General features: G+C 39.2%; 2 protein-coding genes across 13 annotated transcripts in view; one reads left to right on the top strand and one right to left on the bottom strand.

Moving 5' to 3' along the window:
* Positions 1–1,723: 1,723 nt before the first annotated feature.
* Positions 1,724–12,116, top strand: ZNF518A (zinc finger protein 518A). Of its 2 annotated transcripts, none has more exons than XM_054832599.1 (3): positions 1,724–1,843; positions 3,884–4,007; positions 6,443–12,116. In XM_054832599.1, exon 3 carries the CDS (start codon positions 6,558–6,560, stop codon positions 11,202–11,204), a length of 4,647 nt encoding a protein of 1,548 aa, XP_054688574.1. In that variant the 5' UTR covers positions 1,724–1,843; positions 3,884–4,007; positions 6,443–6,557; the 3' UTR covers positions 11,205–12,116. The 2 variants fall into 2 exon arrangements, with proteins under 2 accessions (XP_054688574.1, XP_054688576.1); XM_054832601.1 differs by lacking the exon at positions 1,724–1,843 and adding an exon at positions 2,161–2,543.
* Positions 12,117–17,266: 5,150 nt separating this feature from the next.
* BLNK (B cell linker) overlaps positions 17,267–27,427 on the bottom strand; it is a 107,467-nt gene continuing 97,306 nt past the window's right edge. For 10 of the 11 annotated variants that reach the window (XM_054832604.1, XM_054832609.1, XM_054832603.1 and 7 more), the window contains 6 exons: positions 27,261–27,339; positions 26,777–26,808; positions 23,689–23,768; positions 20,105–20,188; positions 18,948–19,103; positions 17,273–18,001 (listed from right to left, as the gene is read on the bottom strand). In XM_054832604.1, coding sequence (XP_054688579.1) covers positions 17,882–18,001; positions 18,948–19,103; positions 20,105–20,188; positions 23,689–23,768; positions 26,777–26,808; positions 27,261–27,339 — 551 coding nt within the window. In that variant the 3' untranslated portion in view covers positions 17,273–17,881. Of the gene's footprint in view, positions 18,002–18,947; positions 19,104–20,104; positions 20,189–23,688; positions 23,769–26,776; positions 26,809–27,260; positions 27,340–27,427 lie in introns of all 11 variants that reach the window. The other variant, XM_054832602.1, reaches the window with a different exon arrangement.

Genomic DNA, 27,427 nt, shown 5'->3' with positions numbered 1-27,427 from the left:
ATGCGAATTTGTTGGGATGAGCAGTTGACAATATGATGTAGATTTTAATTTCAGATTAGGAATACTAGCATTCTAACACAAATTTGATACTGTAGCTGCTTGTTAGATGGATGATCTTAATGGATAATTCTTTTCTGTTATCTTTTTTGACTTTAGGGCTGCAGCCAGAACTACGCTGTTTCTCTTTTTTTTTCTTCAGTTGTAGTTTTCAGATCCTCCAAACCACTATAGGCACATATGTACAATCTCCCTTTCTGACCATTTAGATAAATGTAATGAATTAGAGGCCAGAAGAAGAATGTGAAGATTTGCATGCAAATCACCAGTGTATTTTTCTGCTTGCTTTTGGCACAGATTGTTTCATTTGGGTGTAGTAGAACCATCAATGATAGAATTCTATTGCTGAAGATACTCTTTAGGGCCAAAAAACCCCACCCCAAAATGGCTTCTAGTAATTTTCTTTTACAGTCCAAGACACAAGGGAAATAAGTGATGTCAGTTTGAATGAGGAATTAAAAATATGTTCATGTTAAATGGATCCTTATTACATGCACATACACACTCAAGGACAGCAACATTCCTCCTTGTTCTCAAATTTAATCATGAATAAAAAGTGTATTCCTTAAACTTTGTTGCAACTAGTAAGATGTTACAAGATTTCTGGAGAAAAACTTAGCTGAATTGCTCAAATTGCTCATGAGTTGGTTTAAGCTTTTTCCTTTGGGAATCTAAACCTTTCTCCTCTTTGCTTTTGTTTTTTGAATGCTATTTTGTAAGTGGAGAGAGGCTTTCCTTTTCAGTGATCTCTTCAGTCTGAATTCACATTTACAGTCTATTTCTGCCATGGTGGTTGCCACTTTTTGGCCATGGTACATCTGAATTTCCTGTTTCACACGTGCCTTCACGCTCGTTGGTGATCTTACTTTGGGTGATCTTCCATGCACATTAAAACTTAGCACAAATGTTTAGAGCATGCTACTACTAACGAGGGCAGCTTATTCCTCTCCTAAGTATCAAAGATACTATGTCTCTAACAAGGCAAACATTGACTTTGTAGGGATTTTCAGCTTTGAATTTTGTCTTATTTTGAGCATATGAAAACGCATCAACTCATCTAATCCATGTTCTGAATGCTTTCACTGCTGCCATCTTCTATGGACACCCCCTATATACTGCATCTACATAGCTCAGCAAATTTTTTTCTGGGGTGGACCACAGCCAGCCTGGTGAGGCCCTTTCTTTCTGGGGGCTTTACGATAGGGATCAGCTCTCCCTGCCCAGTGCCATTAACGGCCATTGTCTCGCACGCACCCTTGGGCTGAGGGAAGTGCAAAACCATTGACAGGTAATGATGGGCCGTGTGCCCAGGATGTATCGACGGCCGTGCCCTGTGCCAAGGCCCGGCGCGGCCATCCGGCAGTAGGCCTTCGGACGGCACCAGGCCGCGGCAGCCCCGGGGAAGGGGTGCGGGAGGCCTCGGCCCTCCCGCCGGGCGGCCGGGCATTGTGTTTCCCTTCCGTCCCCAGCCCCCGCGGCCACGTCTGAGGGGCAGGAGGAGGAAGGCGGGGGGTGGGTTGGTTGTCGATGCCGCCGCCTCGCCCCCACCGAGGGCCGGCCCCGCGGGGCAGCCGCCCTTCCCGCCGGGGGGCGGTGGCGCCCCACCCCTCCCCCAGCCCGAGCACTCCCCCGCCCTGGGCCTCGTCGGCCGCCGTCCGTCTCTCCAGGTGAACGCGTATCCCTCCGCCGCGGCCGCCCCCATCGTCGGGCTCGCAGCCTTACAGTCCCCGGATGCAAACTGTTATGGCCGCCAGCGGCGACTCGCCGGGCTATGGAGACGGGCGAGGTAACTCCGCCAGGGGTGCGGGGCGGAGAAGGGGGGTCCCCGCGCGGTGCAGGAGGGGGCGGCCCAGCGCGGGCCGCGGCGGCGAGGAGCGGGCAGGAGGTGCGAGTCGCGACGGGACAGGAAGCTGCCCCGTGGTAGGGCTGAGCCGTTAAATAGTCCCGCGCCCCCCGCCCCTCTCTGGCCGCGGGAAGTTCGCGGGACGGCCGGGGCCGGCGGCGGGGCGGCTGGGTTCCGCGGGCAGCGCCCGGCCGTGGCGGGGAGCGGGTGAGAATGCCTCATGGCCGGTGCTTGGTCCGCCTGTGACACCGTATCCCTCCGCCGGGCTACGCGGGGCCAGGCGAGGCGTCGCGGGCAGCGCGGCGCCCCCCGGGGCTGTGTGGGCGCCCCGCGGCGGGCGGCCCGGCGGGGTGTGGGCAGTGCTGCCCGCTGGTGCCGCCCGAGGAGCCGAGTAGCTCCCAAGGAGGAGCTGGGGAGGGGGGGCGTCCCCACTCGCCCCCCATCCTAATTTTGGGGAGCGCCCGGCGCTGCCGCTGCAGTCGGGTGGAGCCCGCGGCGTGGCCCTGAGGCGGTGGCAGCTCCGGGGGCTCCCTCGACCCCCGCCGGGCCGGCGTCAGGGACCGCTTCGTGTTTTGTCCCTGCTCTTCCCTGCTTCCTCGTCCCGGGGACGGGGGCACAGCCCGCGCCCTGGCCCTGCTCCTCGGTAAGCCCCGGCAGCGCCCTGTGGGACCGCTGCTCGTTAGCGGCGGGGCCGGGAGCCCCGAGCGGGGAGGCGGGGAGCGTCCCCCCGACATCGCAAGTGCGGGATGAGAAGGTGGTTGGGTGCAGGTGCGGTGGCGGTGGCCGCGTATCGCTGGAGCGTTCAGCGGCAAGTTTGCTGTGCGGCATGAGCGGCTGTGTTTGTCAGCTTTGAGAGGGATTTGGTCATTTAGTTTTATATTTTATTTTTGCAAAAGCAGCGTTTTGCTGTGTCAGATTGTATCTGACTGCCAGAAGCTCTAGCTCTTTGAGTTCTTGAAGATCTAGTTCTGTAAGTTCCTGCGTGCCCTCAGATCTTTGTAGAGATGAAGGCACTACTATAAATTTGCAGACACATGTAGGATGGGACCAAGCATGGAAAATACTTTAGTATCAGGTTTGGGGGGTTTTTTTAAAGTAAAATTTAAATGAATGTAAGCAATTTTTGCAGAAATCTTGATAATACTACCTGCCTGGAAATGTATTTTGAATTTCTATTTTTTTTTGTTCTAAATGGAAAAACTGTTAAAGGTAACTGACTTAGCTGTGTCTTACTCTTATCTGTCATTTGTCACTAGGTTAAAGTATGTAGCTAAACCATTTTTTTTCTTACATGTGTACTCGTTTTAAACAAAATACTGACATATTGGAGCATTCTTGGGAGAAGAAAATTGAGGCTTAGAGCTTCAAGTGGTTACCTATGCTTGTGTGTAGTTGCCTTTTTTTTTTTTTCTTCCAAATGAGAGTTAACTTTGGCACATGCTCGTGTATTTCCAGGGTTTGTATTCATTATATCTGCTTTATAATTTACTTAACTTGTTTCAAATATTGTGAATGTAATATTCCAACCCTCTTCCCCCCTGGGTTTTTGCAAAACTTTCCAGAAAATTATAATTAGGTCTTTGCTGTAGAATTTATTACAATTTTAACTTGAACTTAAAAGAAACTTAGATTTTCTTAAAATTTGATGGACTGAGGTACCAGTTACTGCTTTCTGTCTTAAGTTATCATATATTTATGCTGATCAGTTAGAATGCCTGAGAAGTAGTGACAAAGCTAAGGTTAAGATAGGCCTTGTTAGGAGGAGTTTGCTAGCGATTTTTAATCTCATTCATTAATTTAGAACTTGTATTATATTTGATGGTGTTCTTTGGGAGAGAACATAGTACATACGTACAGGTTTTCTGTCTTCAATATGTTAAAATGCGGATAATGTAAAATTGTGAAGGATTTGTGCTTTTTGGCTTATTCTTTCAGTTATGCTTGTATTTACCCCTTTTAAAATGTCTTTCCTTTTGTTTCCAGAACTTTTTTCAGTTTTCCTCCTGATTGTGGCCTTTTCTGAGTCTTACATATTTACCTCTTCCATGTGTGTGGAAAAATGTTAAAAAGGCTGTTGAAGAATTGAAGTCAAGTTTTTTCTTAATGTGTAAGTGTGACTTCTTCTTTGATAATGTACTTTTAAAGATCCCTGGGATTATTTTTTTTTACTAGTTGTTGTTTCTAGTAAATATTTTTATTTATCTTGCCGCAGGTACTTGTCAATAGTTGTATGCTACCCAGTAATAACAAAGCTAAATTGTAATTTGTGTGGTTAATTAGTTAAAGGAGATCTCAACTCAGGTTTGAATATACCCAACTGAGATTCTTTGCAAAACATAAATGTTTTGTCCAGTTAGTGAAATGTTGCCCAACTAAGGACCACATTGGCCCCATGTTAAAAGCCGGAGGTTTGTTCTCTGCAGCACGCTGCATCCACTTCTGATTTTTATAGTGTTAATTGCATACACATTTCAGGTTTTGGTATTTGACAGTGTAACGTTTTAATCTGAATGATAGGCAGCTACCATCAGGATGATGTATTGTATCATGCAACCTGTAATCTTCATGGTTGCATCTGTGTATTAAAAAAGTTATTCAGCAAATAAGTCCAAGTCACTTTTAGTTACTTATTCTTTATGTGGGAGTTCATCTTGCTCCTGTTCAAATAAGGGATTTACCATTGACAAGAGAAAGCATTATAATACAGTAATCTCTTGGTGATAATGGAGTGTAAGGTAGATGAGTTCTTCTTTTCTGAAGACTCAAAGTAGAGTAATATATCATGTGTTTATCTCCTGTGTGGAAGATGGGAAATGTATCATTGAATTAAAAAAAAAAATCCTGTACTTAAAATGTTTTACTTTGGAAAGACTCTAAGGAGGGAGTGTGTGTATGTGTCTGTGGTTTGTGGGTTTTTTTTGGTTTGTTTGTTTGTTGAATGTCAAATGTATAGTTGAAATCTTGTGGGTCTCATAGCTGAAGAATACAGTTAATTGAAATGATATTGGAGTCTGCATAAAATGTCAAAGTCTGTTTTGCTTATTATTTTCAAGAATTTTGCAGAAATGCTAATATCTTTTTCAAAGGAATGCAATAAAACATATGTTTTTTTAAAAAAAAGGTGTTTTGATTTTCTTAAGTGATACATGAACATGGCCTTGAAAACTTTTCAGTCTCCATTTCCTTTGTCAGGTATTTACCTGTTTAATGCTAGATACTTCCTTCTTATAGGAGTATGGGAAATTATTTGGAAGACCTTAGTGGTAATGCTTATGATGGCCTGGAGCTCTAGAAGCAGCTCTTGTACTTCATCACAATGAGGGAGAGGATGTGATCATTCTTTCAGTTTGTGAATAAATAGGATGATCTAATGAGTTCCAAGTCTGTGTTGCTTCAGGGTGGGCAGGGGAATAGTGGAGAGAGAGCTGCTGATCAGATTTCAGCCAACACTTTGCTAACTTTTGCTAGGAAAGAAGAAAGTGATGCTATGACTTCTGCTGTGGAAACAATTTTTAGTAAAAAAGTATTCTATACTAGCGAAGAAATGGTTCTTAGTCCTTTTCAGTTTCACTTTTCAAAATCCAAATGAGTTTCACTGCTATTCCATTTCTGCTGATTTTATGTTGACATGTGGGAGTGTCGTTCAAGCATAGACTTGAGCTGCTATAAATTGTCAGTGCAGCCTGTTATGGAAACACTGACATTAAGTCTGTAGCAAGACAATGATGCTGACCATGCCTATTTGAGCCTCTTAATCCATAGAGGAGTACTGTTGTCGGTCATGCTCTTGTTCTGAAAAGATTAACCTATACCCAGGAACATTGATGAGAAACCAAAGTTAACTTTTTTTTCTGCTGACTACTTCAGACTCGTGTGATACTAAGATAGGCATGCGAAAAATTTATTATAGATGTGTGGTGCATTTTTTGGTGTTGATAAAGGTAATGTCTCCATTGGTGAAGTAGATCTTTTGTGAGATTTTTTTTTTCCCTTTTCAAGCACAATAGTTGGCTACTAATAGAGTAGCAGAATTGAGTAACAAAAATATCAACTCCAGCTGAATTTGACTTGGTTTTGGTACTTCAGCTAGGTTCAGTTAGCAATCCATGTCACAGAGGAGGTGCTGTGTTTAGAAGTGCTTGAAATCGTGAATGAGTAATAAATGCTAGCTTCACTTTAAAAAAGCAGCTCTTGGGATTTCTCATGCTTACAGACTGTCCTGGTGGGAGACAACCAAAATCTGATGTCATGGAATTTCAATGTTTTCATCTTTCAGTAGATGTCCTTTAAAGCTTATTTTTCAAGATTTATGTATATGTTGTGGAAAAAAAACACAACCCAACCAACCAACCAACAAAAACCCCTGAACACAAACAAACAAAAAAAGGTTGCAGTGTAATGTCTTAGCTTTTTTTGCTCAAATGCTATTATAAAAATCAACAGCTTCCAAGATTGGCATGTATTTATTAATGAATTGTAATGAGTGCTCTAATTGTATTAGTTTTAAATGTAATATTTGCTTTGTCTGTTTTCTGATTTCAGGAGAATAAAATGGGGAAGTTCTAGAACCTTGAAAATAAGGCGCAGGAGTCTTGTTTGCTGCAGGAACTAAAACTAGTCTCAAGAATTCACTTAAAGCAAAAGAAAACCTAAAATCATGCCATCTGAAAAGGAACAGTGTTTTCCTGACAAAAAGCAAATTAATTTGTTAAAACACAATGCTGCGAAGAATTTTTCTACAGATACTACTTTGGGAAAAGCACTGGTGAATGATCCTTTAAGTATGATGACTCAACCAGCAATTTTAGATGTCAATTTCTCTTACGAACTTAAAAATGTGAAAATTGATTTACCCAAGGTGAACATTCCAAATGAAGTATTAATGAAACATGAAGTTGATAGATTTAGAAAACTCTTTCAGTGTAAACAGCAAACTGCAAGGAAGTCCTTAAGTCTAGAGAAAATGAATGGAAGCAATCCCACTTGTTCAGAGGGAAGCCACTTGCAAAATAAACCAGAAGTGCAATTTGAAGAAGGGTTGAAAACTACAGCAAAGATACTGAATTTCACTTGTACGAAGTGCAAGGATAACATCAGATACAGCCCAAATGATCTACAGAAACATTTTCAGCTGTTACACTATGGCGAGTTGCCTTTGTATCCTTGTGAGATGTGCAACTTCTCGGCTAATGACTTTCAGTCATTTAAACAGCATAGACGCACCCATCGTAGCACTTTAGTAAAATGTGAGCTCTGTAATGATGAGCATGTGTACACTTTGTTGGATTTGACAAAACACTTCACATCAAAGCATTGTGTAAATGGTCACTTTCAATGTGAAAAATGTGGATTTTCCACCCAGGATGTGGGCACATTTGTTCAGCACATTCACAGACATAATGAGATTCCATATAAATGTGGAAAATGCCATCACGTAAGCTTTACAAAGGAGGAGTTTCAGAAACATCTTCTTGTTCATGCCAGTATGTTTCCTTATGGTTGTCAATATTGCAGTTACAGCACACCACGGAAAGATTATCTTTTAAAACACATCATAGCTTTGCATAGAGACCACTTATATGCAAAAGAAAAACTGGAAAAGGATAAATGTGAAAAAAGAATAGTGAAGACTCCAGCAGGACTGAAGCTTGTGTTAAGAAGATACAAAATGGGAGCATCAAAAAAAGCACTCTGGAGACGGAAAAAAATAAGCAGTGGAAGTGACAAAACTGGAGAAAAAAATGCACAAGTGCTAAGAAGTGTGAATAAAATTCAAACAAAATCTGAGGAGCTGAACCACTGTATGAGAGATGTGGAAGCAAATGAAGAAAAAGATCAAATTACATATACAGAAAAGCATAATTTCACAGGTGGAATGCTCTCTGCTACTACTGCACAATATAATAAAGCAGATGATGGAGCAGGGTATGGCCTGGGATTACTGAAAAATGCTGTTCATGGGCCAACGGTATTGATGGTCAAAAATAATAAAATATCTGTTCCAGCAAATTACAGTGCTAAATTTATGGGATTTAAAATGGTAGATGGAAAACAACATATAGTTATAAAATTATTACCTACAAGTAAGCAAAACTTACATTTGTTGGGTCAGAAAGCTGATCCTATTAAAGATGGTTCTGCAACTCATTTGCTACAGACTGCTGATCCCTGTGGCTTGTCTTCAGGTGCTATACCACATGTAACCGACCAGTCAACCTTAAAGAACAGTTCTGTTCACTCATTAACCTCCCCTCCATTTTCTTGTTCTGCTCCTCATTCAGGAAGAACAAAAGTGGAAAAACAAAATAACTCCTTATTGTATGGTAGGAGTGTTTCTCAAACTGTAGCACCTTCTAATGTAGCTGTAGGAAAAAGTTCGAATTATTTGCCAATGAAGTTGGACTCAGCTGTACCTCCATGTGAGGTGACAAAAGTTGGAACTCGAAGTAATATCTCATGGGGAAGCTGTAGTCCTCCAAGTCATCCTCAGGTATTACCACCCACTATTACAAATACGCTTCACTATGACCCTATGAAAATGCCCTTCTTTCCTGAACTGAAAATACAAAATGGTGGCGTGAATAATAGTAACGGAACTAATAATCTCTATTATTCAACTTCAGTGGATTCTTCTAATGAAGGGTTACTGTCTTTTCATAACTATTCCAAAATGAACACTTCAGATAATCCGTATAGCATTTGGATGTCAACAGATGACAGATATAAAGAATTTTTATCTAGCAAAACAGTTTCTTTTCAAAACAGTAGAAGAACTGAATCTGCATCTTCATATTCAGAGTTGATGCAAGGCTTAAAACCAGAGAAAGTTGTATCAGCCCAATCAAATATTAATAAAACTTATGGACACACATACACTAAGAACAACTCTATGTCTTCTAAAAGCCAATCTAAATGTGTTGTTGACAGTGAGTGTTTTATGGAGGACCAGCATAATGGCCAGCAGTATTTGGATGCTAACATACATCAAGGCTTTGAGAATGTAGCTGAGAAATTGCAAGAAAATGGCTCTGATTGTGGTAACTCGGTCTTGATGCCTAAAATCACATCTGTTTTCTCATTGCGGAGCGAACAGGCAGCTAATTATTTATCACCTGAAATAAACCAGTTCCTGCAAGACGTGTTAAAAGTGAAAGCAACTACACAGCAAGAATCCCATGGCAAGTCAAATAACTGCATAAAACTTCATTCTGACAAGCTACTTTCTGGTCACGAGGCAGGGAATAAAGCCTTTACGCATTTAAAAAGCTCGGCAACTGCGTGTGGTTTTCAGAGGTCTCCTACTAATGTAGGCTTTCATTTATATAAGAGAGAGTTGAACACAAGATGTAGCACAAATGAAGGTACTCATTGTGGGAGAGAAAGACAGACACCTAGAACATCATTTGATTCACAGGGAATGGATAAATTATCCAGAGCTCCAGGTGTTGGTACGTTGCTAAACACTCATACAGATGCAATCGTAACACAGCAGTTAGTGAAAGATAAAATACTGCCTACAACCCCAAATCCCAGTAGCTTTTTGCCGGCTCTTCAGGAACAGAAGAAACCCCATTTAGTTCACTCCCCTCCATCAGGATTTTTTGTTCCTTTGCACCTTGCTAACCAGCCCGGACTACAGGTGGTTTCAGGAAAATCTCTTCCGTCAACCAGTTCGTCAGATGGGCATGTGATGACTAAAGGTGTACCTGCATCCTTTGTTTTAAATAAAGGACCTGGAATGATTTTGACTTTTAGTGGGGCAATTGGAACAGTTGCAAATGTCCCTAGTGATAGTTCTCAGGTTTTAGGGAGAGTTGCCTCCAGAGAATATGGTAAAATAACCGTACCAGCTTCAAAAGTGGAGGGGAAAAATGACAGTTTCAGAAGTGTACGAAGTTCCTGTAATAGGAGAGCATGTAGTACAGCAAATGACTCATTGAATAGCATGCCATTCAAAGGGCCTCTAGTAATTGCAAACTCATCGGAGTCATCTGTGAAAGGAATTACTTCTGTAAAGGTGCTGTCAGAGCATCAGGATGCTGTCTTTGGTTCTTTGGAGTCAGTAGACCAACAGGAAATTAAAAAGAAACAACATGTTTATGCACTTTTGCCTGATGGACAGCAGGCAGTTTTTCTGAAATGTATGACACCAAACAAGCCTGTAGTTCATAACCATAGTGTTTTTCAGGATAATACTCATTATCAAAATTGTCAACCAAAGAAAACTGGAGCCATGCAACAAAAGCTTTTGCTGAAAATTAAGACTTCAGATACACTGGCTGATACCACTCAGTCGGTAAGCAACTCAGTGCCCTCACTACAGCTGAATAACTTGCAGTCCCTTACTCCTGCACTAGCACAGAAACAAACTAATCTTACTTCTAATGATGCCTTAATCTTACCAGGTAGGTTAATGCCAGCAAATGCCTCTTTGGCAAGCTCTAATCCAGCATGTTGTGTTCCTCCTGTAGAACCTGTTTATTCTAAGTCTGCAGGGACTCGGTTGCGAAAAGATTCTGTTGAGAGTATGCAAGTAATAACTGCTAACAGCAGGAATAACTTTGGTAGTCAGAAGTCCACGTGGAGTACCCGAAACAGAAGCGCAAAAGTAAAACCTCGTTTGAAACAAACTGGGTCTAAAAGTTCAGAAACTGTGAGTGTGCAAAGAAACAAAAATTTCAAACGGAAAAGTAAGGATAATTGCCCAGAACCTCCAAGAAAGAAAGTAATGTTGCACAGAAAGTGTAAGGAGAAGAATCAAGCTGAAGTTGTTAGTGAATCAGGTGGCCCTTACAAGCCAAGGGCATCAAAAGAAACTGTGAGGACTTTGAAATTACTTCCTTTTAATTCTAAACAGCTTGTAAAATGCCCTCGGAGAAATCAACCAGTTGTTGTGCTTAACCATCCCGATGCAGATGTTCCAGAAGTTGTAAATGTAATGAAAACCATTGCTAAATTTAAGGGACATGTTCTTAAGGTTTCATTGTCAAAAAGAACTATTGAAGCGCTTCTGCAGCCAGCCTTCTGCAATCCTTTGAACGTAACTACTGATGATCTTTCTCAAAAGAGGCACAGGACAATAAAACCTATTAGCCCTGTAAAAGAAAGATTTGTCTTAAAATTGACACTGAAAAAGACTAGCAAAAACAATTATCAGATTGTGAAAACTACCTCTGATAACACCTTGAAAGCTAAGTTTAGCTGCTGGTTTTGCGGTAGAATATTTGACAATCAGGATAATTGGGTAGGACATGGACAGAGGCATCTGATGGAGGCTACTCGAGATTGGAATTCATTAGTGTAATGATGACCAGTGAAGAAAATAAATATCATACATTACAGTTTTTTGAAAAGAGAATCAATTGAATTAGGATACACAAGTCATTTTGTTTTGTATTTCAGTATTGTAACTGAAGTTTGAAAATGATGCAAAGTGCTTGTATTTTAAAAGGAAGAGGAGATTATTGCCATTGAACTTTGAGATGGATCAAGGAGCTTTGTGGTTTAGATAACTTGTAACTAACTGCAAATACAATTCCATAAAAATATATATTATTTTTTGTTACTACTATCATGTCCTATATTTTTATTCTATAGAATGAGTCTTCAGGGCTTTTGTTCTGTATATATTTAAAAAAAACCTAAACATGTAAATATTTTTATACTTTTCAGTTATTTGGTATAATTCTTGCACAGAAATTGCCCCCCCCTCTATTTTTCAGTTCTGTGCATGCACTACTAAAATCAATTTTTAAAATTTTTTCAACTACACACAGCTCTTATCCTGGGATTTTTGTTATTTTCACTTGTTAGCTCTTGATTTTGTTTTTTCAGGGATTGAACACTATTGTTAGCAAGTGCCTAAAAGATGTGAAGCAGTTTACATTATGTCAACTGTGTAACCATAGGTCCATACAGGGCCATTTCCCCAATAGTTTCATTAAAACAAAGCCATATGTGAATGCTTTAAGCTATATTGCTATGCACATGACACTTGTACTATTTCTGTGCAGTTTGTCTACTTTCTTAGTGAAGTATTTTTCATATAAATTAATAAAACATGTTACGATTGTGTTAATACGGTGAGCCTGAGGATGGAATCAGTTGAAAATATACAGTATATATATTCATAATGTATATGGTGTTTAAGAATGGTGGACATTCCTAATCTGTATTGACTCTGTCACTATTAAATTTGCTATACCTTGTATTTACAGAATATGACTGTGAGCATTTATAGAAAATTTTTCTATTTTGTTTTGTGCTATGTTTGCCACAAACCTTATAGGGGGTTCCTATAGGAAGGCCAGGATACGGTCAAGTGCAGAGCACCATTTCAGGCCTGCAACTGCATTATAGTTTTATTCCAGGTGGATGTAATGACTAAATAATATTTTCTATTATTGCTTCTACTATTGTTCAGATGAACTGCCTTTTAGGGTACTGGGAGTTTGGCAAAACTGGCCTGTAGGGTAATATTCCTAGGAGCCTGCTTGCTTCCTACTTACAGTTTAGGGATAACTATGAAGGGAGAATATGCTTCTCATTTCTTAATGTTTATGTGAGGGTATGTAAACAAAAGACCTTATCTTATCCATAGTGACTGAGAGTATGCAAATGAAGGTCCTTATTATCCACAGTAATTACTATGTTTAGAGGTTTTGTCCTCCAGATTCTTAATGAACCCGGAGGTTTGATCCAGTCTTCAGTGGGGGTGCCCTTACCATATGGCAAGGGCATACCTTTTGCCCAAGTACTGGAAGATTACATCTTAGGTGTGAAAGTCAGCTTCCCAAAGTATTGATGGAAAAACTGTCAAAATGAATACTGGACTTGGAGAGGACTGGGGCATTTAAATCTCTTGAGGTTTTAGATTGTATGCAAGCTCAGGGTTAGTTCTCTGTCATTGTTTCCATAAGGTGAAAGTGAAGATTGACTTGCTACCAATGAAACAATTAGAAGTCTACAGATGTCACAGGGATGTCACTGGTAACAGAATTTGACTTATGTTTAAAAAAATATTATAATGAAAATGATTTTTAAAAAAATTTCTTCAGTAGTTAGATATATTTTTTTCTTGGTGTGTCTGTTGTAAGAAAGATGCACATTAGCCTTGTAGCTGGTGACTTATGTATGGGAGTCAACTGAAGTACCTGAGATGGTCAAGGCGGCATAGTCTGGGTGAATTAATATACAGTTGGTGTGTGTTCTGTATCAAAATTTGATCATTTTGTGCTGCACAATGAGCTTGATCTCTGACATGAATTTGGCTAGGAGCATTGAAGACGACTAGCGTAGTGGTGAGGAAGTGCATTAGAAAGGAACAGCATTAGGAAAGGACCAAAATGTGTTAAGGTTTTTTGACCGGAAGTATCTATTGGCTGCCTCAGCTTGCTCTCCTATAAACCCAGAAGCTGAATCCCTGAATTCTGGACATTGTTGTTGCTGCCTTTGGCAGAAATATCTGTGAAGTTTGTTGCTAAAACCCACTCAGTGCAACTTCACTGGGGATGACCAATTTTTGACAGTTACTTAGCACTGAGGTAGACGTTTTGCTGTAGAGCTAGGCAGTTTTATCCGTATTGATGAGTCAGGAAAGTGACAGCTGTCATTGGAATTTTTTCCTTCCAGCTTGTTTTTCTATGAATTGGGTAACTTTAAACAATACTGTAAAAAAGGACATTGTAAAGCTAGGAAATGTTGAAATAAGGTTGCTTTATACAATCTTAATTCATTGTCATGTGCCACTGTCCATGGACATCCGTCTCATTCAGTGCAGAGAACTGTGGCTCCCTCTTGAGTAGTGATTTAATATTTTGTTTCCCCAGCCTCAATTGTGTCCTTGTATTATTGAGCGCATGTTGCTCAAGTACTGTTCTGAATATATAATTCTTTTTTTCTTACGAGCTTTTCCATAATGCTCTGTTTGAGGTCCTAAGAATTTGGCACTTCAGCAGATCGCAGTTCAAGGAATCTCAAGTGAGACTTCCACAAAATTAAAATACCAGATAATGATCATCAGGAGAAAGTTTGGCTTTAAGCAATCTGACTGGCATCACAGCGCATGGTGCAGTAGAAGGTGCCAGTGACAATATAGAGTTCTTCAGTGTTCAACTGCTTTAACGATATGAGCCTACCTGTTTACTGTCTGACTCCTGCAATGTTTGTGCATTTCTCGGCAACTTCAGTAAATGGGAAAGGTTTCTTACAAATATCCTACAAATAACAGTCTTTCATTACATGGCTACAATTTATCCCTGATGTGTTTCGTGAACCAAGTGAAATACATAAATCCCTATGGAAAAAGAGTCAATGATCATATATTTAATACTTGTATTGTAAGGGATATATCTGATGTGACAAATTAAGGTTGCAAATGTAACGTGATTTGAAGAGTGTCTTGATTTTGAGTGGTTGACTGACTGACTTTGTAACCAGAACATTTTAAGATAGCTTGTAACATTGCGTATATAGCAAGATAAGAAAACCTTAACTTGGTTATAGTGTTTTGGGACATACAGAAATAGGTGCAAGTGCAGGGTCAACAAATGTTTTTCCTCTGAGAAAATGCTTTGTAAATATACACTTGGCCTAAGCCTTATTTGTACAGTGTTCATGTGTTGTGTAAAGTGGCCTTAAGGAGGCCTGAAATCCTGTTGTATATTCTTTGCAAGAGGTGTATTCATCAGTAAGTCATCAGTTTCTCTTCCTCAGTAATTCTAATGTTTTAACAGAAAACTTATGTTCAGTATTTTTTCCAGGGCTGTTGTCATGCAAGACTTTTTTCTTTTTTTTAACAACACTTGCTAAGAATCTCTGCCTGCTGCTGGTGGTTTAGATTGAAGGAGGAATGTAGTTTTGTAACTTGCATGTCTGAACGCTAGGATTTTTGAGTATGCAAGTTTTTACTCCTTTCATGGAACAACATTGTCAGGAACGATTTGCAGTACTCCTTGTGCTCTCCTTTCTGTATCAGGTAGGCAGACACACTTCTGCTCCTTTGTACATTAGTAAATATGATACTTTGCCCTGAGTTCTCATACAAAAAATCTACTTCATTTTAAAGCCAATTTTTTAGGTCTAGTTTTGTCTTCCTTTTTTTTTTTCCTTCCCCTAACTATTCAGTTAATGACAATTATATGGAAGAGAAATTAGCTAACAATATCAGAAATATGGGGGGAGAGATGTGTTGCTGTGTCTGTCAGAGGTCAGACTCTACATATCTGCTACCTGGTGGAAACAACTGACAGCATTAACTAGTGGCAGCTGCTGGCACTGCAACAGTTGTAAGATAAAGTTTCAGGTGTGAACCAAATTACTGTTTCCTAGATTCTGTACTGGCTGCTGAATCAATAGCATCAGGATTTTTAACATTCCATGCTCCATCCTGAGTTCTAATTTATTTTATATCCTTGCAAAGTGCAAGCTTGTATTTTCCCTTGCTCTAACCTTTCTCCTCTCCAGGTAAAATTGTGTTTCAAAATATATCTATACCAGTCTGCCCAAGCTATAAAAGATCTAGCTTGGACATAGAAAGCAGAGTAACTGGTCTGCTTCCTGTGTAAAACTCTGAGTATAGTAAAATAGGTGACCACATACCAGTGGTTTTTGTTTGTTTGAGGCTTGTTGGTGTCCGTCCCCCCGTCCCCCCCCCCCGCCTTTTTTTGCACCTAGGATGTTCTCACCTCAGGATGAACGGATTATTTTGTGGAAGGTGGTGTTGCCTATCAAATCCCTGCCTCATTTTTTTGTCAAAACTGTAACGTACCCATGTAATGATGTAGAAGTGGCTAAAAAGAGAAGGGTTTGGGGATGAAAGTAGTTGAATCTAGAGCGTATTTGTTATTTGCAGATCAGCCACAAAGTTACATGTAATGCTTAGAGCCGAGGGGCAGGAGCAGCTTTGAGAATGGAAAGGGCTTAGTATTGCTAATTACCAGTAAAAAAGTGATACTTAGTATCTCACATGGAAGCCTATAGTTACACTTGAGTTTCACTTTTTCATGCCTTTTTCTTCCCCAGTTCTAGAAGATGCTGATACTACACATTTAACTCAGAAATGTTTGAAGAACCCAGACACTTTTGTGAGGAGCAACTTATAAAGGTTAACAAGAAACAGTTGTGTTAAGAACAAAGTTTAAATACTGTGCGGTAGACGAGTGAATAAGGCAAGGACTCTACAGAAATGCAAAGAGAGCTAAATACTGAATGGCTGCTTTTTCATGGAGTATTTTCCATTGTAAGTATTGCTTGAAATAGTAATCTTCTAAAGTGATGTTTCATGTAACTAAATAATATGAGAGTACACATATAGGAGTAAATTAAGCTTGCAGAGACTAATAACTTTTGTTAATATTGAGGCCTTGACAATCTTAATATTCTAAACATTACACTAGTACTAAGTGTAGTATTAGTATAACACTAATTAATACCAACTGAACAATATACTAAACATAGCATTTACATAGTACTGTGAAGAGTCTGTCATAGGCTTGTGTGAAGTCTGTATATATTATTTCTTGGCAGTGTCTCATTTGCTTCACATCTGGGGTAAGTAGTATCTGTGCTGCAGAGGGAAGAAACTGAGATGCAGCAAGGTAGGTAGCCAGCCATGTGCAGAACATCTTTGTCATATTAGTAATCAGTTCTTTCTAGAAGACAGGTGCATTACTTGTAGAAGTAATTGATCAAACCCACAGGGAAGTAGTTGCAGAACACAGGTACAACATAGCTCTAAGTGACTTGCTGAGACTTTGCAAGTCTTGGCTCAATCTTGCCTAAATGCTTTGCAGATAATCCTAGGGAACACTGCCTAATCCAGAACAAAAAGAACAAAGCCAGTGTGTATAGAGTGTCAGTTTTGGAAAATACCTTTAAAACAGATGAGTTTTCAGGTCCAGTGAAATCAAACATCTCTAGAACTAATTAATAACTGTTCCTGAAAGTTTCTCATTGGTGCAATTTATACATTCATCCATTTCATTTTCACCACTTTAACCTTTGTGGAAATTACATTGTTTGCAATAATACAATAAGTAAACCACTGTGATAGAACAGGCCTGAAAAAAGAAAGGTGGTGGGTTTTTTTGGGGGGTGTGTGTGTCTGTAAACAGTAATCCTGCAAGAACAGAGTGGGTGGTTGGTTTAGCAATGAAGCAATGTGCTTGGGTCACCAACAGTAGGCAATGTGAAGACAAAAAATTTGAGAGCTCTTAAGCCAAATATATGTTCTAAAACTGAAAAGTGATAGTTTTCATAACAACAGAACTTGTGAAGGAGCACATAAGAATATATACATTAAAACAACAGTGAATTGATGCTTTCTTGCTGGGAGGATGCAAAGATGCAATGGTTCCATACACAATAGACTTTACAATATTTTTAATTTTATTTGCACATTTGAAAATACAAACAAAAATATTAATGAAACAGAGTAAAGCTGAGGAAAAGGACAACATGTGTCCATTAATCTAAAACATTTAGACAGCTTTATTGCCACTAATCACATGAAGTACAGTCCTGTTTTCAACTTGTACACAGTAGTATATTGGGTCGAGTTGGTCTAACTTCTGGGGCTGTCCACTTTACAAAGAAATTGCTGAAAGCAGTGATCTGTGGTAAACGTAACAAATGCAAAGAGTAGATCACCGTGGGTATTCTCATTTTTGACGTGAAAAATGTCCTACAGGAAATCTATCTTTAAATAGCAGTCAAAAGGACTAGGCTGTGGTATGCAGTTCTTCACGTGACTTTGAATACCCATGTTTTCACAGATGAATTCACAGAAAAAAGTGTGTCTGCTTTGGCTTCTGTTAAATATGAGTGCTTTTCTGATAAAGTGACTCGGGGTTGAACTACTCAGTAGATGCTCTTAAACAGTATTTTCCATCATTTTGGATGTTCTTTTAATACCTGATCCACATGTTTTGAGGTGTTGAAAGAAATTATTAAAAAAGTCTTCATGTTAGGAGTTTGGTTTGATTAAGAAACTCTTACAATGTATTTCAGTTTTGTTGAGTCTTTTGTGTTGTTTTGGCTGTCAATTAGAACCAGGGAGGTGCGCTGATGATTTTCTACTATTTCAGCAACACTGTCAAAGCGCTGGATAGAGAAAACAAAAATTAATTAGTGCTGGCTTCCTTTGATGCTCTAACACTGACAATAAGGACTATATCATCTCTTTTTGCTTCTCCCACTGTTGAAGAGAGTGAAGCTATGACTATTACTAAATGAGATGCTCTGCCTTTTAATAAGAGCACTGATCCTGCTCTTAGTCCTGATTCCAGTCATAAACAGGTTAAATTTGGGCAATGGAAGATACTGTGACCACTAGCTGTCTCAGCTCATGCTCCTTTCCATTAGTGATTGCTGCCTGCACAAACTGAACCACAGAGGTTGGTACATGCCATATTAAACTGACACCACTTTCAGTTTGCCTTATTATATACCTGGCTGCAGACTGTGGCAGTTTGGAAGCTGCTTCATCTGTGGTTCAGCCACCTCAGAGGGAAGGCAATCTCCAGGAGTAATATGGTACAGACAGCCATCCATGAGATCTGTTTTAGTTATGTGATTTTAATGTTTATCACTGTAAATTAATATCCAGAATCTGCTAGGGTGGTGTGTGGGTTGGTTTTTTTAATTTTTTTTTTCCCTGAGCATGGCTTTTCTTCCTTTACAATTTTCCAAGAAACTTAACTACAGTCTTAGGTAGAAGGTGACTAGAGGACTATAAACAGCTGGAGAATTTATTTGGCAGCTGCAGTTCTGATCCTGATAACTTTTCAAAACAGTTCTATGAGTATGTTTTAAACTTCATCTGTGGTTTTGATTACTCACAGTATGCAGGAGCTGATCTTACACTGGTTTCTCTGGCTTGATAGATCAGTCATTATATATGGTATACTTTTATCTTGATACATGAAGAATCCTTTTGGTCATAGTGCAATATATCTTAATCCTTGCTTATTAACAGGTATATAACTTGGTTACCTTATTAAAGGTATATACCTTTTGGTTAGGAAAAAACCAAACCACATCATCTCACCTCTTCGCCACTTTTTTCTCTGCCCAGTGCATATTGTCTCGTTGATTCAATAAATCGTATAGGAATGTTGTATACTCTTCTGTTGTAAAACACAACCAGTGTGTATGGTTGCCGTGAATCCTGTCCAGAACTCTTTCTTATTAGAAAAGATCCATCCTAAAGAGAGAAAAGTAGTAAGTTTTTTTTTTTTTTCCAACACCTTAGCTTGTTTTTAGCTTAATATTTTTATCTATATTAGCATTAAACCCTTTTCTTCCATTCGGAAAGCTGTACTGCAGGAGATGGGAATTAGTATGTATTCCTGTTCTCCAACAGTAGCTTACAAAGGTGTCATTTAAGAGTCCTCTTTGCTGCTGCTTGTTCTCTTTCAACCAGAGAAAGAAAGAAGAAATGAATACACAGTGGCAGCAGTCTGTTGGAGTCCACAGATTATTAGGAAATGAAGTTACTATCAGTGGTAGTAGGTAGGCAAAAAGCAGTGAGAGTTGGAGATACTGTTTCTCCAGAGCTGTAAAAAGCACTCTGATAAAGACTAGCACCTACAGCTACTGACGCTGAAGCCCAGTGCTCACTAGATAGCAGTAGCCTACACTGGTGATAACCCCAGTGCTCTACCCCTTTCTCCTGCTTTGTGGAGTTAGGCAAGAGTGGAAATGTACCTGATGCTGAGGATGCAACTCTACTTGTTACTGTTCCCTTCTGTGACACTAGCTTTTGTACACGGAATAGTTGAGAGAACTCAAATATTCCAAATACCAGAATACATAGTGTTGCTATTTCAAAATGCATAATGGCATGAGCCTTTCCAAACGGTAACTGTTATTACGTGAACCTTTAGACAGTGGTGGTGATCATTTAAAAGTTACGGGACTGCCTTCCATTTTAATGGATGCACATGAACTATCAGGTCTTCCTCAGCTCTCTAGTCTGCAATAGCTCTTTCTGCAGTGGACTAGTCTTTGAGCTGCACTAATGCAACTTCGTCTTGGGATGGAAACCATAGTTAAATAGTTTTACCACAGTAATTTCATGTTTGACGGTATTTGCATGGCACAGTATTCTGACCTGTTCAGAATACAACTCATGTTCTTAGAATAGTTCTGGTTGTCTTTTGAATTTTTTTTTCATAAAACAGACATTCTTTAAAAGTGACCTACTTTGTTTGATCTGTACAATGCATCTTCTGCTGTTTTTCTATCACAGGTAGCAGCATACCATGCTTTACTATAAACACCAGCATCCTAGAAAGAGAAAGAAACTGTTTCACCTGTAAAATAATAATGATAATAGTAAAGAATATGGCCTGTAGAGATGTACTATTAAATATTGACCACTAGGAAGAACTCAAATGCAGAACACTTAAGAAAACACAGAATTTAGAAAAATATTTGCCAGGAACTCACTGTTTTTGTTGGATAGAGGTAGGACAAAGAAAAACTAGTGTGTCAAAACAGTGGTAACAGATGTGTGATAGAAGGCTGATATATGACAGAAGAAAGATACCCTGAGGAAAGTCAGGTTCAACTGGAGGATAGTTTGGCATTTTTAAAGCAGAAAGCTATTCTAGTAGATTTTAAGGAGAGTATCAAGGAAACATCGAGGAATAAATTGACTATTAACAATTTAAATGCTGCTCAGCTGTGGGCTAGCCCATAAAGTGTCCAGATTTGGTAGGTGTCTAAGCTTCAGGTATGAAGTTTCCCATCTATTATTAATGCTGTTTGTGAACATGATCAGGATTGCCTCCATCTGGATAGCATGGAGGTTGGATAAGTGCATCTTTGGCTCTTTTTGGACAAATGGATGGAACGCTACAAAACAGGAGAATAATTAATGTCTTTACTAATACAGCAGTTCAGCCTCCAGTGCTGTCACCTGAGACATGAGGTATGGATTCAGTTCCAGTTCTCTGTTGGATTGAGTCTCAATATACCCTTACAGTGCTCTTATCTAAAAGGCATAAACCCATGTTTACTGTGGAGAAGGATTATATCTGTGACAGAATACAAGAGTGGCTTATATTTTATAACATATCTCTTGGATGCCTCATTTCTATATGTTATTCCCTGTGAACACCTCAACAAGATCATCCTTCTTCTCTCCATTCTGTTAAGTGCCTGGCAGTGTTCTGTAAAGAACTTAACCTGCTCTTCCAGTGGAAAACATGGGACAAAGGACTTTGTGGATGGGAGCATAGGTGCAGAACTGAAGATACAAGATAGAAAGATTGGCACCCTAAAGATAAGTGGATTCTGTTTTAGAAGATACAAGGTCTCATAGCAAAGAAAGTGCAAAGATGGGAGGAAGTGATGGCAGTTGGGAGCAAGTGGTATGAGCAAGATGATGCAGGACTGAGTGTATATTTGGGAACAGGAGTGGAGTTTAGAGTAAAGGTATGGGGGATTTTAGAGAAGTATGAAGAGCATTGATACTCAAGGGAAGGACAGGATGAGGCATTAGAAACAACATGAGACCTAAGCATTATCAGACATCAATAGCTAGGAGATTAACTAGCAGGTTATAAAACCAGCAGTCATAAAAAGTGAGCTCTTGCTGAGGAGGTTGATGCAAAAGCAAACTCAAGTGAGCATAGAGGCTATAGAAATAGTGCTGAGAGTATTTCCTAATGAATACTTCTGGGTATTAACCTTCCTGGTCATTTGAACAGTTTTGCTCCAACTTTATAGTAACAAGCTTAATGATAAAATTCATTTTCACATAAGCTTTGTCACCTCTGTTCAAAACAGATTAAAGATGAAGTTACACATTATGGCTGAGCTGGTCTAGCTGGCTCATTGCTGCCAAAAAAAGGAATGTCTTGGCTTTTCCCTTGTGCTTATTTTGTTGCTCGCCTGATCCCACAGTGAGATAATTCACTTTAGTAATCTCACAGAAAAAAAAAAATTCGTTACCTTTTTTGTTTTGTCTTGTTTTGTGTTTGACTGCCACGTTGGTTTTCTGTCAGTTTAATGAGCTGGCTCAGCCCACTGCAGGATCAGAGGAACACCGGAGAAGCCCGTGGCTGGGAGGGGATTTGACAGTGAGGAGAGAGCAAAGCCTCCATTTTGGGGGCACTGCACTAAATTCTTAGATTGGCTCAAGCCATGACTTAGAACTTTACCTCCAAAGTTCTTCCATGTATTTTTCGAGTCACACTATTGATTGGAAAAAAGATTGGATGAGAGGAATTGCAAGTATGCAAGGGACTCGACCACTTAAAGAATGAGTCCGGTAAACCAATCTTTGTTCAACAAAACAAGGAATCAACTGCCTCCAAACCTTTCTTCTGGCACTATCTGTGGCCTATAATCTGGAAGCAGAGAGCTGCTGCCAAAGTTTGGATGGGAACCAAACAAATAATGAACGTTATGGGCATGAATCATGTCTGCGAGCACCTGTATAGTGCAGGATGCTACAACAAATGATACCACTGTACATAATTGGTGGGAAAATAACACTAACAGTTAATTTTTTTTTTTTTAAAACAAAACGGATGTTTTATTAAGCTCTGGTTTTGCCCATGGCTGTTACATAAAAGTTGCAAATGTAATTGTTACAAGCTGTTTATTTAGTGTCTGCTGGATTGTTTATTTGAAAGCAATTTTTATAATAAATATCCAGTATGACATACTGTTAAAATTTTTCCAGAACTTTAAGTCCTTTGTGTTCTTCACTCTTGTATTATCTTTGTCATGTCAGGCTTTAGAACATTTAATGTTACTGGCTCTGCATAATAGAGCCTTTGTTTTGCACTCAACAGAACTATTTTTACCTTGTTTGTGCCTACTAGGCTAATAAGAACAGCTTCCTGCATTTTTTAGTCTCCCGTGATCCAAAATGAGAGTAAGGGGAATAGCACTGAAATGAAAATAACTTTGCATTTGCTTAGATTATTCAAAGCTTAATGTTGCAATGAAACACAGGAAAAAGAATTGGTTGTAAAACTGACAGCATTAACTTTAATGAGAAGAGGTCTGTTTAAAGGAACAGAAAGGAGTAGGACTTGGGAAAGACTAAAACACGTAGAGGGAGGCATCACAGCATCCTCTGCGAGGGATAGCAGTGACTTTCTTCTCAGCTTTTAAAACTTTGCTGGCACCCCAAACTGCAATAAAAAGGGCAATGTTCATAAAAATGATTCTGCCCTCTGCATCCTGCTGTGTTGGGCCAGTCAACAGAGCATCACTGTTTCCTCCTACAATTTTGTGGGATTTCTTAGCACATCACATCAGTGCAGGCTAATGCTAATAGCTGCAGAGAGCTTTGTTGTATCTGCTTGGTGCACATTATTTTTTTTATTGAACACCTTATGTGAATCTATAAATTAGTAAAAAGTAGGTGATTAAAAGCTCTTTATAGCCATCTATATCAAGGACTAGACTTAAGTACATCAGCACAGATTCCCCTATTTCAAAGGATGTCTAAGTACTATGAACTGGGGAGCTAGGAAGACCTGAAACTGAGAAGCCTTTCTTGAGTTTTGTTTAGAGTGACCGGTAAAATGCTAAGGTTCAGTATAACGCTATTTACGTATTTTTCTACAGTTTGTTAAAGCTTTCCTATGCTACATGTTGTAAGCAAACATTCAGATGATTTGTGCCACAGACAATCTCACTACAAATTGGAATGTGGATGCCCTCTGCAAAGGGGTATGAATTTTATTCAGAGAGGGGTGTGGAAATACTACTTTAAAGTAAAGAATAAGAAGATTTCTGTAATGTGAATTTAGCTAACATTTTACCTGGTCTGCAGTACTTGAAATGGATGAAAAGCTGCTGTGAGAGGAAGCACCCAGGGAACGGTTTGCAGCTTCTGGCACTTCTAGAAAAGAGAGGGAACAATATTTATAAGTTTTCAAAGTATGTTTTGTTTTGCTGTAAGAAATTGGTTTGTTACAAGGACTTTTGAAGATCTAGAAATGCTTGACTTTTGGTATCACTAGGAAAGCTATCTACTATATACAGATGAGCCCTCTATAAGTGCCTGGGACGCTTGCCTGCTCACAAGAGGATCCTTGCTTATAAAAAAAGAAACAGTTTGGTTAACTTGGTTAATAGCCAGAGCTAGACTTAACTTACAAGAAAAAAGGACACCACCAACTAGGTGAATCAGTGTCACAATGGATAAAGAAAATGCAGGAACACAATGCAAAAAGCACTCAGTCTGGTACAGGTGAGGGAATCAGGAAAACAAATGTAGCTCAGACATCATTTTTCACTGATCTAATCCAATGGAAATGTTTGTACATGTGTGCAAGAAGTCTAGGAAACTCAACAGAGAGGCAGAACTAGTAGGAAAGAGTATGAAGCTTAATTATAACTGTGATAACAAAGCGTAGTAGAAAATAGCTATTAGGGCTGAAATACAGATGTTGAGGAGTTTAAGAAATTAGAAGGAAAGTGGTTGAGTAGTATTGCGTAATAATGATATAATAGGGATATGGGAAATAAGTATAGATAATTGCTTTCTGGTAAAACAGAACCTTGGCCAAAGATAGTATAGGTGTCCCCTACAGGTACTTGTGATCAGAGTTGGGTACAGATTGATATCATTGTACAAGAGAAAATCATTGCAGAAAGTTGAGTGTTACTTATTCTGTTATTATGGGGGTTTTATTTCCCATTTGTTTTACTCATTGGGCGGGGGGGTGGAAGCAAGCTGCTAGGATTGGTAGCACTCACCTAGTCCCGGACATGAAACTTTGCAAACTGCTTTATCAAATCTTCACTAATACAGTTCTGATTTAGATTTTAGGTTCAGAAAGTGATAAAAAAAAGGTATAGAGGAGGTCATGCAGTGACTCAGAATTAAAAAAAATTCATCTAGACTGGAGAGCTCAGAGACACCTGCATGAAGTAGGTTTAGAACTTCTTTCTAGTAAAGATGCAACTGTCTGGAAGCTGCATTCCAAGTATAGGGGAGACATTGTAAGGAGCAGTTCCAGCTCTCAATGAATGAATAATCACCTGAAGAAAGCTACTCAATGTTAAGAGTTTTGTTTTTTCTGTCAAATTTTGACTGACCAGCTGCAAAAGCTACAGCTGGAAAATATGTTGTGTGAATAAAGTAAGAATTGCCTGAAGTCAGGCTGAATTAGACTTTACAAAAGGAAAATAACATAAATAATAAGAGATTCCTTACCTATGTAAAAAGGAAAGAGAAATGAGGCTATCTGCAGTAAGAATTTTATTGATTTTAAAGACAATCTAGGTACTAAATCAATGGGAGTTCTGGTACAGAAATGGAAATTTCCACAACCGAATTGGAAGCAAAACTCAAACAGCTTAGTATGGTTGAACTGGTGGGCCCAGATAATCTTTATCCCAGAAATCTTAATCTGGGACATGAAATTACAGCGCTGGTAACAATTATTTTAAATAAATTTCAAGTCAGGGTGGTACTGTATGATTAAAGAATACCAAATGTAATTGCTATACTTAAAGTGGAAAAAGTGACCTGAGCAACTACAGGGCTTTTTGGCTGACTCCACAATTCACAAGGCCCTAGGAGAGAATTTGAAGGAAAGAACATTAAGATTTGGAGGTAAAGGTACAAACTAGCAAGAGAAAACCTGAAATTTACCCAAGCAGATAAAAATGTTATAGCTCTTTCGTAAAATAACAGAGTTCTACAAAGGGGGAATATGGCACTGTACTTACTCTGGACTTTAGTAGAGCATTTTATACTGTGCCATGTAGGAAATCAGTATTTTTTATAACAAAGATGAAAGTTAGCACTAGGCTTATATGGTGACAAGGAAAAGATGGTGGGTTATGCTCAAGGGACAATAGTGATTGGGACCAGTGATTAGGTTGTTACTGGACCTGGCACAAAGTAAGAGTGTGTTAAAGAAAGTTTACCAATCAGAGCATCATTTAGCACCAGATAACCTCAAAGAACAGAGTTACACTTGAGGGATTAGTAAGAATTTATGCTACAGGTTGAAATGCATCAGTTGTGTGACAGGAGCAGACAAACTTGAGAGCGTCAGTCTATTGCATGAACACGAACCAATATTATACTTCCACAGCGTGGGACATGTACTTGCAACATACATCAAGCAAATGTTTCAAGGAAAGAGAGAGAAGTACTAATAAATAAAATATACAGTTTAAGCTACAACACATGCAGATTTCTATGTGTAATTCTCATCAATTTACAGTGTAAAAGATATGTTCAGGCTGAAATATGTGCAGAAAAGAGCTTGTAGGAGGGTCAGACAAATGTCTGCTAACAAGAGACTAGAAAAATGTTAGATCTAATTTACACTTCTGTGTAGAGAGTTCATATGCATACTATCTGATTTGTTTTTAACTGTGAACTGAAACTAAGCCCCTCTTTAAAAGTATTACTTACAGAGGAGCTTTAGCATTTGCCATTATAAAAATAACTTTGTTTTTTCCCCTCCCAGTAGAGAAAGAATAAATGGCTGGATGCAATAAAAATCTGTCTGGCTTCTAGGCAACAGAAGCCAGGACCAGCCCAGAAATGTCATATTTATGGTTCTTCTGTGGCAAGGAAAATGGATGGAATCTTTATAATGATAGGAACTGACCCAAACTGCTTTTGGTAGAAATTTCCAGTAGTCACAAATGGGAGTGAAGTGCCTAATTTCCATCAATTTATGCAATAATCCTGACATACTCCCTTAATTTTACTAGCTGAGCTAAGCCCCTGGATACTTGATCTCCTCTTTGTATGTATTACAGAGACAAATGTTAATTCCAAACAAGTGAATATGCATGGCATCTTGAAATAATCTTAATTCAAAGATTAATTTGAAATTACAAGTTAATCACATCTTAATTCAAAATCTGAATTATACTTACTTGGCAGAATTGAGGACTTTTGGAGCAAAGACCTGAAATAAATATCAAGAGATTACAGAAAGTTCTGAGGAGTTTTACCCAGTTCTTAAAATACTAGAATTGTGTGTTTGAAGCATGTGGTGGTAGACCGTGTTCCATCTCGCCCATTTGTCCAGTGAGAAATAAGGGCCAGGTACGGGTGTTTAAAAAAATCATATCCCACTAGTACTGACAATTAGGAATTTAAATATCTGGTTTAAATCTCCATCGCCTAATTAGAGATTATATCTTCCCATGCTTTTTGGTGGTGGTTATAGTATTTGGATGCATTTGCTGTGTTTTATTTTTTGACGCTGTGAGGCTTCAAGAAACATGACTTTCAAAAAGCAACAGAAGCCTACAGAGAAAACAGTGCTCCCCTTTGAACTTTCCACAGCTGTGTTCAGACTGAGCAGTAGGAGCTGGTGCACTGAAATATTCAAAAGATGATGAAAAGGGATTTTACTTTTGGGCACCACTTGGAAGGAGTGGAAGCGGAAGCTCTTGGCTGGAACCTCGTCGTCGTTCTGCTGCCGTAGGTTTTTCTGTAGTTTGGGAAAACAAATTGCAGAGTCAAGATTTCTTCAGAAATATATTGTCCCAGATAAGAGTGTTCCAGTAGTTGAAGGAGGG

This window comes from Grus americana, chromosome 7 (assembly GCF_028858705.1).
Source record: "Grus americana isolate bGruAme1 chromosome 7, bGruAme1.mat, whole genome shotgun sequence".
In the NCBI taxonomy this organism is placed as follows: domain Eukaryota; kingdom Metazoa; phylum Chordata; class Aves; order Gruiformes; family Gruidae; genus Grus; species Grus americana.
The sequence above is the reverse complement of the archived record's forward strand: the minus strand, read 5'-3'. Positions and strand labels throughout refer to the sequence as shown.